General features: G+C 44.1%; 1 protein-coding gene across 1 annotated transcript in view; it reads left to right on the forward strand.

Annotated features, from left to right (window-relative positions):
* Positions 1-7737, forward strand: part of hs6st3a (heparan sulfate 6-O-sulfotransferase 3a) — a 44490-nt gene extending 36753 nt beyond the window's left edge. Inside the window, exon 2 of the mRNA XM_015952430.3 lies at positions 5296-7737. Within this exon, the coding sequence (XP_015807916.3) occupies positions 5296-6049 (754 nt within the window). The 3' untranslated portion in view covers positions 6050-7737. The remainder of the gene's footprint in view (positions 1-5295) is intronic.
* The last annotated feature ends 5219 nt before the right edge of the window (positions 7738-12956 follow it).

Below are 12956 nucleotides of genomic sequence, written 5' to 3' on the forward strand. Positions count from 1 at the left end.
GTCGACAATGTAAAGTCAATTTAAACTGGAACTTAGTGGGGTGGCACCTGGGGTGGCCAATCAGATTCTAAGGGTGGCATGTGCTACCCCAGGCCACTCCCTGGACACGCCCCTGTCTGATCATCAAACACATTTAACCGTTAGTCAAAGATAACACAAGTAAACACAAAATGCACTTTTGAAATGATGGTTTTTATTATTTGGGGAGAGAACAAAATCCAAACCTTACAACATTAGTGATGAAAAAGTAAACTCTGGATTTTCAGGTAAGACCTCAGCTTCTGACAGCATATGGCTTTGGGAGGTTTCAGACAGCTGTGAGGGATTTCTACTCCGCTGACAAAACCACCAACTCAAACACTTCCCTGGTGAAACCTGCCAGTGTTTGTCTTGGCTCTGCCTTGCCAAACACGAGCAGTCCAAAGTCGAACTCATTTTGTCACACAGCCGCACGTGTGGTCTTATTCTGTAAACGGAGTTTTCCCAACAAGGAAGCAAAACCAACCCGAGAACTGCTCCAGAGGAGGGCAGAAGGTGTCGAAACAAGTCTAATGGAGAGTTTCAAAAATTGGGTTTTTGCATGCAAATGTTGACTAAAGGCTAATAAAACCTCAACTGTAAAAAAAAAAAAAAAAAAAAAAAAAAAGTTTTTTCCTGCTTTCTTTGCAGGCTTTTACTTTCTGTTTTTGGGGTGATCTGGTAGGGTCGCGGTGATGACTGCGTTCAGTTTCCTTTTTATATTTTGCTTCTGCAGTTTTCAAAGAAAAATGCTGAAAATGATTAAAACATGGGGTCAGCTCGGTGACTCCGGTCTTCACCGACATCAATAACTGTGATTGTCAGTGGGAGGGTTTCCTTGCAGTTCGGTGGAATCTTCTGGAAACAGGAGAGCAAATAAACGTCTCGTCGCCAGAGGTAGGAAGGAAACAAACGAGAATATTTCCACATTTGCAGGATATAAAACTGTTTTCACGCTTGGTTTGGGTTTGTTTCTGTCATTATTCTCTAACATCCTCAGTAATGTTTTTCATTAGGGCTTAATCAGCGTCTGTTTACCCTTGGTACTTCCATCAGCGTGGTACTTCTCATATTTCTTCTTCAACTGCAGCAGGTTCATTTTAATGTATAGTTTCATGCTGTTTGAAAATATGACTCGCAGACATTTTTCATCAGCGCTCGTATGTCAGTGGCGGCTGTGTCTAGATTTACTCCTGCGCTCTGTTGTAATTGTGTTCCTGAAGAGTCGACTGGCTCGACTTAAAGGGGCGTTATGGAAGTTTGACAGCCAAAACATGTATAGAAATAATAAATGTCTTCTTCATACATTCTCCTGCAATGCCCTGGTCCTGTAGAATGAGCCCTGGCATTTTTACTGTGATTGCCTGTTTTTCTGTAAAATCACAGAAAAAGAGAGATGCTCGGGTCGAGCAGGCTGCTTCATGCGCGTTCACACTCAGGCATAGCCCGTAGCATTTGCTATCCGTAGCTTTAGCAGCAGAGAGAGAGGCAGTGCCAACTCAGCGACTTTGTCGCGGTTCCTAACGCCTAGTGACTAGTGATGTGTCGGTCGCGAACGAACCGGCTCTAAGAGCCGGCTCTTTGAAGTGAACGACGGGAGCCGGCTCGTCATTGGGAGCCGTCCCCTCCCCCCTCCCCTCTTGCTTTGGTGAAAGCTACAGGCGATTGGTCAACATGTGTAAATGCGTGTCCAGACTGTCCACACGCAGAGCAGTAGGGGCGGGGAAGAGGGAGGATCAGACTCAGACACACAGCAGAGCACATACGGGTGGAGGGAGACGAGAGGGAATGAGGAGGAGGAAAAAGAGAGCAAGAGAGGAGAGTGCGACAAAGACGGTGAGAAAATGAGCGCCAGCAGTCGGAAAGTGGAGATTTCTTAAAGTGTTCAATTATTAAATCCATAGAAATGATAAATATTTGATGTATTGCATTTATTTATATTAGTAAGTCATTTTACATATAGTTAAGCATTATTTTGGTTATAAATGTACTTTATACAACAGAAAGTCTGAGGAGCCACTTGGGAGCCAAAAGAGCCGGCTCATTTTGGTGAGCTGAGCCAAAAGATCCTAGCCTAGTGAACTAGTCCAAATTTGTTTCAGCTCTAGTTTCAAACACATAAAGAGCTGTGATTGGTCCATAATGGTGGGCCAGTCATAGTGCTCTATCTGCTTAGTGAACAAATCACAGAGCTTTATCCGCTTTGTGGGCCAATCAGGGCACTCTATATGCCTGGTGGGTGGGATGATGCAACAGAGTGAAACAAGAGTATGTCACATTCATTGTCCAGTGGAATGCGGAGATCATTTGAAAGACAACGGTAGAACCCGCCCCACAACCGAGAGCCGTCAATGGAGCGTGGCCAGACTAAATAATACATTTATTTAGTCTGGCTTGCCAGGCTAAAAAGAACCGGCTCTCTAAAAAGAGCCGGAATTCCCATCCCTACTAGTGATGAACCTAGCTACATTTCTGAGGACCCTTAGCTACTTTCTGTAGAACTTTCTTCTAGATATTTCCTGCAAATTAGCAACAAAATAGCCATTTTTGCTCCGAACCGTTCTTTGGATTGACGTTTCAGCTGTCATCAAGGATATAAAAGTTACAGATACTGAAGATGTTACTGGTGTGTAGCTCACCTTTTAAGATGTCTGACTCCCCTGCAGAAGACCTGGGTTCAATTCTGGGTGTGAACTTAGTTCATTTAGAGTTTCTTTTTTTACATTAATGGTATTTTTTTACAGTAAGATGCCCAAATTTTTATTTGAGACTCGCCGAACGGCATTGAATTCACAGATAAAAAAGATGTGGGTTCAACTTTCATTTTGGAACAATGTTTCAAGCAAGGGAAGGGAATGATCTGAGCATGCAGGAGGACTGACCCATCTTAAACCTTTGTCGGCTGTGCTGAAGAGAAAGGTACAGAACCAAATTATTTAATTAATTAGCTGCACGTTCTCCTGTCCTCCGGGCCACACACACACACACGCGGGACTGTCTCAGCTGTTATTTTTGTGAAGGAGTGTGCACGTACAGCATGCGCGCCTCGTGCACGAGCCTACAATTGAAGCTGCTGTTACACATTTGGCCTGAGGGGGCAATCGCGAGCATAAAAATTCAAAAGTCCGTAAAGTACCTTCAAGTAAAAAATATGAATGCAAATGTAAAACAAGTCAGTGATCTACAAGAACAGGATTTACATAAATGTCTCATTGTTACTAGTGGTAAAGCATTTACCTTTATTGTAACTACAGTAAAGAAATGATTCATGGTATTTTTATAAACGTGCATAAAATCCTTGTAAAGGCAAAGTTATTGCACACATAGTAGTCCCAGCAGTGTTGCTAACTACATTTATTATTTTTTGTTGATTTATTGAAAAGTTGAATTTGTTGTTGATTTACTCACATATCGGAAAACCATTCTAAAACAGGCTAATTACCTATCATTCAGCTTGGGTTTTTACAGGGATAACACATGGGGCTCTTATTGTGAAAGGTTTTCAAAGGAAATGACATCTGGGTCTAATGCAGCTGACACCAAATACACCAAATAGCCTCGTAGTTTAGGGTAACCGTTGGCTACCAGTGGCGACATTCGGCCATTTTCAAGAATGCGTTTGTATCCTTAGATTTCGGGGAAATGTGGAAACTTCTGTAAAGGTCAACTTCACCGAGAAACAATTTTTAAGTGATTATTTCTGATTATGATCGGTAGGGCTGTAGCGAAGCCTCGATGACGTTGACGGCTCGATTCTAAAAATTTGTCGACGTCAGATCCGGTAGTCGACGCACCACGCCCACTTGTTGCATCCCCAGGAGTTTGTAAATAGAGGAGGAATCTGCCTGTTTTTCCTCTAGTTCGCCCTCTTCTCCGCCTTCACTAACATCTCCGCCAAATACCAAAGACAAGGAACAATGTCCGTCCGCTACTAGATTCCTTTCCTGTTTTGCCCGCTTTCGTCTCCCGGCAATGGACAACAACTTCCGGGGTGAGATGCGCTGCTTCGTCTCTACCGCAGATGTAGAAAATCAGCGGGAGCGTTTCTCCCTTCATAAAGGAGCTTCTTTCAGACATTAGGAGAGCTGTTTTGGTGGTAGCAGTCTCTCCTCCTTGCTGGTCTGTTTGCTGCTGGGTGTTTTTGGTTTATTTAAACTTGGTAACTTGAACTTAACATCGGTAAAGCTACTGTTAGCATTTTCGCTAACAGCTTCTTGCGTTTGGATAAGCTGTTACGTTTTGGTTTAGAGTTTATCGTTTTTGTGGCGTAGATCTCCCTTTTATTACATTTAGAGTGTTGTGGGTTTCGGTTTAGTTTAAAATATCACCTTGAGTTTGGTTTAACCACCCAGTTTAGAGTTTGGACCTTTGGAGATCCCTATTTTGGTCCAGAACCCAGTAATCTTTGCCCAGTAGGACATCCCTAGTTATATGTACTTTGTTTTAATTCCCCACATGCAGAATTAGTTTTATTATTCACAACCTGTGGATGGAAAGATTTATGTTTGTTGTTGTTGTAAATAAACCTGATCATCATTTTAACTTTTAAATCCCGTTATTGTCCCTTCCTTTTTGCACACGAGCCAAACTCCCCAGGAAGAGTCGTAAGACCACTCGCCTCACGCACATAAGTGACCAAAACAAAGCAGCATGGAGACACTCGGTCTCCAACCACCTCTCAGGCAGCAGCCTGCTCTCCCAAGTTCTACACGTCACCAGAACATAACCAACCAACACAATAAAAGCAGTGTTATACAAAATGGAAGGCCTGTAGTGTTTATTCTCTTACAGTAACAATTTATCAATTTTTTGAGGAATTTACAAGATATTTTTTGGTTTTTATTAACTGCAATAGAAAAATTATCGTTAGATTAATTGTCTAAATAGTCATTAAAATAGTCGACTATTCGATAAAATAATCGTCAGAATAATCGTTTTAAGAATAGTCGTTTACCCCCAGCCCTGATAATCGGTCACTCTTGAGTTTTCCATGCAGTTTGGACATGAAAATAGTCGCCTACACCTATTCTTCGTTAGCGTCTGATAGAAACTAGACAGTGAATCTCTAGGATTTGGTTTAGTTTGTTTAGCACTGAGTAAAAGGCAGAGATCGTCTCAACTAGTAGAAACTAACCGTTAGCGTTAGCAGCTCCACCACACAGCAGAACTTCCTCAGAGAAACAATTAAAAAGTCTTACTTAGCAGAGTAAAGGTTAAAGGTCAGTTAGGTACATACATACATTACCTAATGTTGTGAACCTCTCTGTGTGTCTGCAGGAGCTTCTACTACATCACTATGCTACGTGACCCGGTGTCGCGCTACCTCAGTGAGTGGAAACACGTGCAGCGTGGAGCTACATGGAAAACCGCCCTCCACATGTGCGACGGCCGCCCCCCCACTCAGGACGAGCTTCCCACCTGCTACAGCGGGGATGACTGGACGGGCGTGTCGCTTGCTGACTTCATGAACTGCCCTTCTAACCTCGCCAACAACCGGCAGGTGCGCATGCTGGCCGACCTCAGCCTGGTGGGCTGCTACAACATGTCGTCCATGAGCGAGCTGGAGCGCGGACACGTGCTCCTTGCCAGCGCCAAGGCCAACCTACGCAACATGGCTTTCTTCGGTCTGACGGAGTTCCAGCGGAAGACGCAGTACCTGTTCGAGAGGACGTTCGGCCTGCGCTTCATCCGAGCTTTCACCCAGATCAACAGCACGCGTGCCGCCAGCGTGGGCATCAGCGGGAAGGTACGGTGGCGCATCGAGGGCCTCAACGCCCTCGACGTGGAGCTGTACGAGTATGCCAAGGAGCTGTTTCTGCGGCGCTATCAGTACAACCGCCAGAAGCAGCACCAGGAGGAGCGTCTGAGGAGGCGGCAGGAGAGGCAGCGGATGCACAGGAACTATCTGGTGGAGCTGTTAAGACTGGGAGGAGGAGGAGGAGGAGCGGAAGAGGAAGAGGACGAGAAGGAGGAGGTGCTACAAGGGGTGGCCACCACCGAGGATTACAGTAGCCAGGTGGTGCGGTGGTGAGGAGAACTGACTTCTGGTCGATTCGTCATGCTTTACTCCTCTCCCTCCACTTCCTGTCCCACCCCCGCTGGGGTCACGGGGTCATTGCGCTTTGTTGGACCACCAAACGGTGTCTTAATATTTATGATGGATGTATTTGTCATGGCAACATGAACATTTTGTATTTATGTCTGTTTTCTTATGGCTATTTTCGGCGCTGCAGTCGTGAAAACTGTTTATTTATTCATTAGCGAGTTCTCACAGGAAACGTTCAATTACCACTAAAACAAAACGAGCGAGTGTTCCAGAAGCTCCTTCCCTCCAAACAACGGCAGGTTTTCAGTGTCATATTTGTAATCTAGCGCCATGTTGATCAGTGAAATCTTGTCGTGACTCTGTGGTGTTTGGCTTCATAAGAGTATCAAAGCACAAACTTGGCTAGCGGCGGTGTGTTTTCTTCTTCCCGACTGAGGAAATAGTCAAAAGCAATTCCTCACAGGAAACGTGTTCAATAAAAACCTGCAGCGTCCGGGCTGATGTGAATTTGTACCTGATGGACTCGCGCTCGCGCACGTGTTTCTGTCTCACTCCGCGCTCTCTCGCTGGAAAATTTTCTGGAGTCTTCACGCGGTGCGCCGACTCCTTTGTGGTCGGGTACACCGATGCATGCTGATGAGTGTCTTCTTCTCTTCTTTGCTTAGTGGAGAAGCAGAGGAGAGCAGCGAGGCTGAGAAACAAGCTGTCAGAGGCAGTTCAAGCACTCTTTCATCACGGCGACAGAACATTGGTATTTGTACCATTAGGGCATTGATCACCGGGCTCTTTGCTTTCAAATTGATCATTTAAACTTCAATTGGCCGTGACTCGGCTGCAGCTGGAAATAAAAGAAGGTGAAGGCTTTTCTCTCCCTAATTTGAGAAGCATGCAGCTCGACGGATGTTCCATTTTCGCTCCAGTAGAAAAACAATCAGGTTTAACAAATATCCACAGACAGAGCACCTTTAAAACTTAGGTGGAGGGGTGATTGCCTAATATTAATATCCTTGTTCTGGTGCCAGTGATACGCACTCCCTGACAGCTCCGTGATTCGCTCTGGAGGAGAAAAAGGCATGGATGGAGATCAGGTCGGAGGAAAAAAGGGAAATATTCATTGACTGTAATAGCTTTTCCATTCCCAGCTGTCGACTCTGCTCGCACAGCGTGTAGAAAAGAAACATTTTATAAAAATCCATAATGAGAAGTCTGAGTTTCACCCAGCTCGCCTGCTTGGGAACTGATAGGCTTCTCTAAAAGGAGACAAACAATATAAAAGCTCCTTCTGCTGAGGAAATCAGCAGCGAGAACGAGTGTTTGTGCCGTCTGATGTCTGTTCTCGCACAAAATTGTATGCATTGGTTTCAGAAAGTGTTAATGCTTTTCTCCAAAATTCAGTTTTTTTCCCTTTTGAACAAAAAGCAAAACATTGTGAAGGGGCGTGTCCAGAAAAAGTTCAGTGGGGGGCCGTAAATATTATTGGGGGTTTACCAAAGTGAGAACAGCGGGTAAATAGGTTTGATGAACCTCTAAACTGCATTTTAAGAGTTGTGTGTTTTTGGTCTGCCGGCAATGGAGGTTGAAGCAAATGGAAAAATTTAAGGCAGTATTTTAACTGCTGTGAGTGTTGCCCAAAAAATGCAAACAAATAAAAAGTTTCTTAAATGTTAAGCAAAGTGCAAAGTTTTTGTCTTTTTATTAACACTGAATGAACCCACAGTAGAGCGTTACAGCTTGGTGTTACCATGACCACGCAGTGTTTAAAGAGCAAGTCACCAGATTCTTACTCAACTCCCACTTCCTGTTTGAAAAATGCAACAAATGCTGTTGCCTAGCAGACCGAGTGGGCGGAGCCGCTAACAAATACACACACACACACGCTGTGTCTCAATTCAGGGCCTGCATCCTTCGAAGGACCCAGCCTACTCGGCCGACGTGGGCTGGGTCCTCCGTCGGCCGAGTAGACCGGATGTTAACGGCTGTGAATTTGGACAGGCCTAGTCTTCATGAATTCCCGCCAATCCCTCGGCGAACGTTCCGTCGCCTAGCAACCGTGGAACCGCTGAGCAGAAGGGAGAAGGAACTTTAAACGACGGAGCTCGAAGTTTTATTTAGCTTTTTAATCATTTCCTTGACTGTTGGAGAGCTAATTCAGAGAAAATACTTTCGACAAGCTGAGCCTGAGCAAAGATGTGATCATAGTTTTTAATACTTTCTAAGGGTCTTAATTTGACCAAAACCGATTAATCACCTTTTAAGACTTTTCAAGACCCAGCGGTTACCCTATAATATTACTAAACAATTCACATTTGTAAACAAAAATAAAATTCAAGAGTTTAATACAGAACTGATTTTATTTAGATATTTCTTTTATATGTACATGTTTAATCTTTCTTAACCATTTTTTCTAGCAAAGTAAAAAGCTGTCAAAGTTCTCCCTTCTCTCCTGTGCCCTCTGCTGCTCTGCCTCCCTCTGCAGCCTCATGTCCTCCCAGATCAGCTCCAGGAGCTGGTCATCGCTGTCACCTTCCCCTGGATGCCCATTTTCTCCAGAATAGTCTTAACAAACATGTAAGAAAAGAAACAGGAAGAGAAAAGAGGACAACGGGTTATTCCTTTCATGTTTTCGCAGACAAAACTAAACTTAAAATATGAGATGTTATTGTACCTCCATGCCACAGCCGCCGAATACATTGCTCCAGTGATCATGTGGTCCATCTCCGCCCTAAGCTAAATAAAGTCCCTGGTTTTCTCTTGTCCCTAAAATACAAACTTCTATTAAAATCGGGGGAAACGTAACGGGAGAAGTACGACACCGAGCGGCTGAACATACGAGCCAAGACCGCAATACAAGCACTTCTACTGTAACATTTCAAACTAAAATAACGTTCATGTATCACAAAAAACCTAACAGTTTTCAAGTTTATACTGACATTTATATGTGCAGTCCTCTCCGACAGCTCCCGCTTCACGGTCCGCCATTGTTTTTAAAAGTTCTGCCGTCTGGCCCGCAAGGCATCTTGGGAAATGTGAACTGTTGAATGATAAATGACCCGCACTTGTATAGCGCCTCTCAGACTAAGGACTCCAAAGCGCTTTGCACTACAGTGTATCATTCATCCATTCACACACACATTCACACACTGATGGTGATGAGCTACGACGTAGCCACAGCTGCCCTGGGGCGCACTGATGGAGGCGAGGCTGCCAAGCACAGGCGCCACCGGCCCCTCCGACCACCACCAGCAGGCAAGGTGGGTTAAGTGTCTTGCCCAAGGACACAAAAGCAGAATTCTCTGTCCGGAGCCGGGATCGAACCTGCAACCTTCCGATTACTGGACAACCCGCTCAACCTGTTGAGCTACTGCTGCCCCAAGGATACACCGGACCCATCCTTCATACAGGCGAAAAGAAGGCCGGATTCGTCGACCGCATTTGAAGGAGTCTTCGAATTGGGACAGGCCTAGTCGCGGCGCTGTGACGTAACCGGCCGACGAAGGATGCAGACCCTGAATTGAGACACAGCCACAGGCTCACAACGACATTGTGACATCATATGGTACCAGCTAACGTTCTAGGGCACGAGTGGGCAATCCCAGTCCTCGAGGGCCGCTGTCCAGCAGGTTTGACTTGTTTTTCTGCTTAAACACACCTGGTTTGAATCTACTAGCGATTAACAGGCTGCTGCAGAGCCTGATGAGCTGCAGAACAGGAAATTCATCCAGGAATCAGGTGTGTTGGGGCAGGTAAACAACTAAAACCTGCTGGATAGCGGCCCTCGAGGACCAGGATTGCCCACCCGTGTTCTAGGGTGCCTCTTAGCCAATAGCAATGGCAGAATTAAATTCAAATGCAGTGCAGAGTTTTTACCTGACAACGGCACAACACTGACAGTTTTAGGCAGAAAATTAAAATTTTAACTAAAATGAATTAAAGTGTAAAACTGTTGACTACACGTGTCTGCAGCATGATTAGACACGCGTTCGTATAGTTTATCAGGAAAAAAGAGGTGATTTGGGGGTGACTTGCACTTTAAACTCTTTAAATCCAGATAAATGAAAAAATAACAACAGGAAAAAAGGAAGGTATAAAAGGCTGACCAGTGTTGCCACAGTTACCTTGATGAAGTAATCCAATTAAAGATTGATGATTACTTTGTGTAAAAGTAACTTAATTACTTGAGTTTGATTAGAAGTTACTTTATTTGTTACACTCAACTTCAAAGTCCAGCATTTGTTTAGGAATAAATGTAATTAATGAATGAATAAATTAATTCTAATAATAAAAAGGAAAAAAGTTTTGATTTAAATTGGTTCTGGAAAAATTGAAGACTGTCACTCAAAATGAAATTACTTTTCTTAACTGGATTATCTGTGGACACAAGAGTTATTAAGATGTAGGTGCATGGTCCTCGTGCACAAATAAAGGTAAGATTATACTCAAGGTACATTTTTAGTCATAAATGAGAGATCTACTAGCCTAGAAACTGTAAGAGTAGCACGTCGGTCTAGCCTTGCTCCATCGAAGCCTCAGCAGGTCTACCATTGGCTCGCCCAAGTTTGGGCTGGGCCAATCACAGCGCTCAATGTTTGAATAGACGATTGGTGGGCTTAGCACCATTACAGCAGGGCTTTTGTTTTCGGAGCAACGCAACAACGATGGGCCTTTCTTTGACAGATGGTAGAGGCCCTTTTTTACTTCGTCTTTGGGGGTTTGACTGCCCCGTTGACTGATTTCCGTATCTAATACATCACATTGTTTGTTGCTCCGATTGGTTCTAACGCTGTCCAAAAGCACGAGGACGCAGTTTCAAAGACAACCGTAGATTCTGCCCCATGACTGAGTTCTCTGGGCCCACAATGTGGCTCAAAAATTGAGGCCAACCTGGAAGTACCAAAATTTGCAGTTCCACTCTCATCCACTGGGGGCTGGTGTTAGAAGCGAGCAAATCCTCATTGACTCCCATGTTAAAAATACCAATTTCACAGCAGAAATGAACATGTTTACAGCCTGGTACCAAAACATGTTTTGGTTTAAATTATCTAGTTTACACTCATGACAACTCTGAGGGGGGTGAATTTTTTTCTCACTCTTCTGTTTAGGTGTGTTAAAAGCCTAAAATTCTGTATAATTAATGAGCATCAGACCCACGTGACCACAGTTAGCTCCGTGGAAAGGCCTCAGTAGAGCCTCGGTCTTGCCTGGAAACTGCTGCGGGATTTTGAGTCTCTGTGTTTGTGTATTCTTCTTTGGATATTTTTTGTGCAATTGTTGGACAAAATGACTTGCTGTGGCATTAATTGCACTAATAGAGCGTCCAAGGAGTCTCCACTTCATTTTTTTCGGTAAGTAAAATTATATTTATGTATTTTAGGTCACTGCCGAGCTGAGCTTAGATTTTAACATGTACTGTTTAACCATGAAATTTAAATGTAATAGGGTAAAACCCAGTGCATTTAACATAATGCTGCACTTTAGAAAATGGGTTGAAATATAACATGTTGGTGGAGCTGGGTTCCGACTATCGGCTTGTGGAGCTCTCGGGAGACCTCTGTTAGCTAGTTCAACGGGTGTCGTCAGTTGATCCCAGCCTTACAGCCCCACCCTCAGCTCCACCTCTCTTCCCTTTTGTGGAATTGTCTGGGCTTGACGGAACCTGTGACACGGTCAAAATGGCGGTGGTGGCCACCTCCCATTTATCTTCAAAAATGTGTTATTGGAGTCTATGGAAACCCATTGTCCAATATTTATATGTCGATGACCTTGACCAGACTCTATATTCACATCTATAGGTTGTAGGGGTGTACCATCTTATATACCTCATGATTCAATTCAATTCCTGACGTCATAACTTTTTCAAACTTTCTAATTAGGTCAACACACATTAATTCAAGGTACCAAGTAGCCTTTGCTCCTCTATCCTTTTCACATTAGACTGAACACACAACCAACGTAGCGAGTAAAGAAAGTATTCAGACCCGCGTCAATTTTTCACTATTTGTTATATTGCAGCCATTTGCTAAAATCAATTAAATTATTATTTTTTTCCTCATTAATGGACACACAGCACTCCATACTGATAGAAAAACATATTTTTATTTATAAATGCAGATTTATTCAAAAAGACCAACCGAAATATCACATGGTTCTAAGTATTCAGACCCTTTGCTGTGACACTCATATATTTAACTCAGGTGCTTTCCATTTCTTCTGATCATCCTTGAGATGGTCCTGCACCTTCACTGGAGTCCAGCTGTGTTTGATTACACTGATTGCACTCGATTAGGAAAGCCACACACCTGTCTACGTAAGACCTTACAGCTCACTTTACATGTCAAAGCAAATGAGATTCATGTGGTCAAAGGTAGAGTCTGAAGAGCTCAGAGACTGAATTGTGGCAAGGCACAGATCTGGCCAAGGTTATAAAAACGTCTCTGCTGCTCTTAAGCTTCCTACCCGGGGTAGAAGAGCCTTGGTGAGAGAGGTAAAGAGGAACCCAAAGATCACTGTGGCTGAGCTCCATAGATGCAGTCAGGAGCTGGGAGAAAGTTGTAGAAAGTCAACCATCACTGCAGCCCTCCTCCAGTCAGGGATTTATGGCAGAATGGCCCGTCGGAATCCTCTCCTCAGTGCAAGACACATGAAAGCCTGCATGGAGTTAGCTAAAAGACACCTGAAGGACCCTGAGATGGTGAAAAATAAGATTATCTTCTCTGATCAGACCAAGATAGAACTTTTTGCCTTGATTCTAAAGCTTGGTTTATGCTTGACGCATTTACTTTCCGCTTGGTGATGTGGCTCGCGAACGGAACGCGCTTCGCAACTCGCAGCGTTTATGGTTCATGCGGCTTGTCTCTGCGGTGAGCCAATTTTCTCCCAAACTGTAGGGGGCAGC

The sequence above is a fragment of the Nothobranchius furzeri genome, chromosome 14 (genome assembly GCF_043380555.1).
Source record: "Nothobranchius furzeri strain GRZ-AD chromosome 14, NfurGRZ-RIMD1, whole genome shotgun sequence".
NCBI lineage: Eukaryota > Metazoa > Chordata > Actinopteri > Cyprinodontiformes > Nothobranchiidae > Nothobranchius > Nothobranchius furzeri.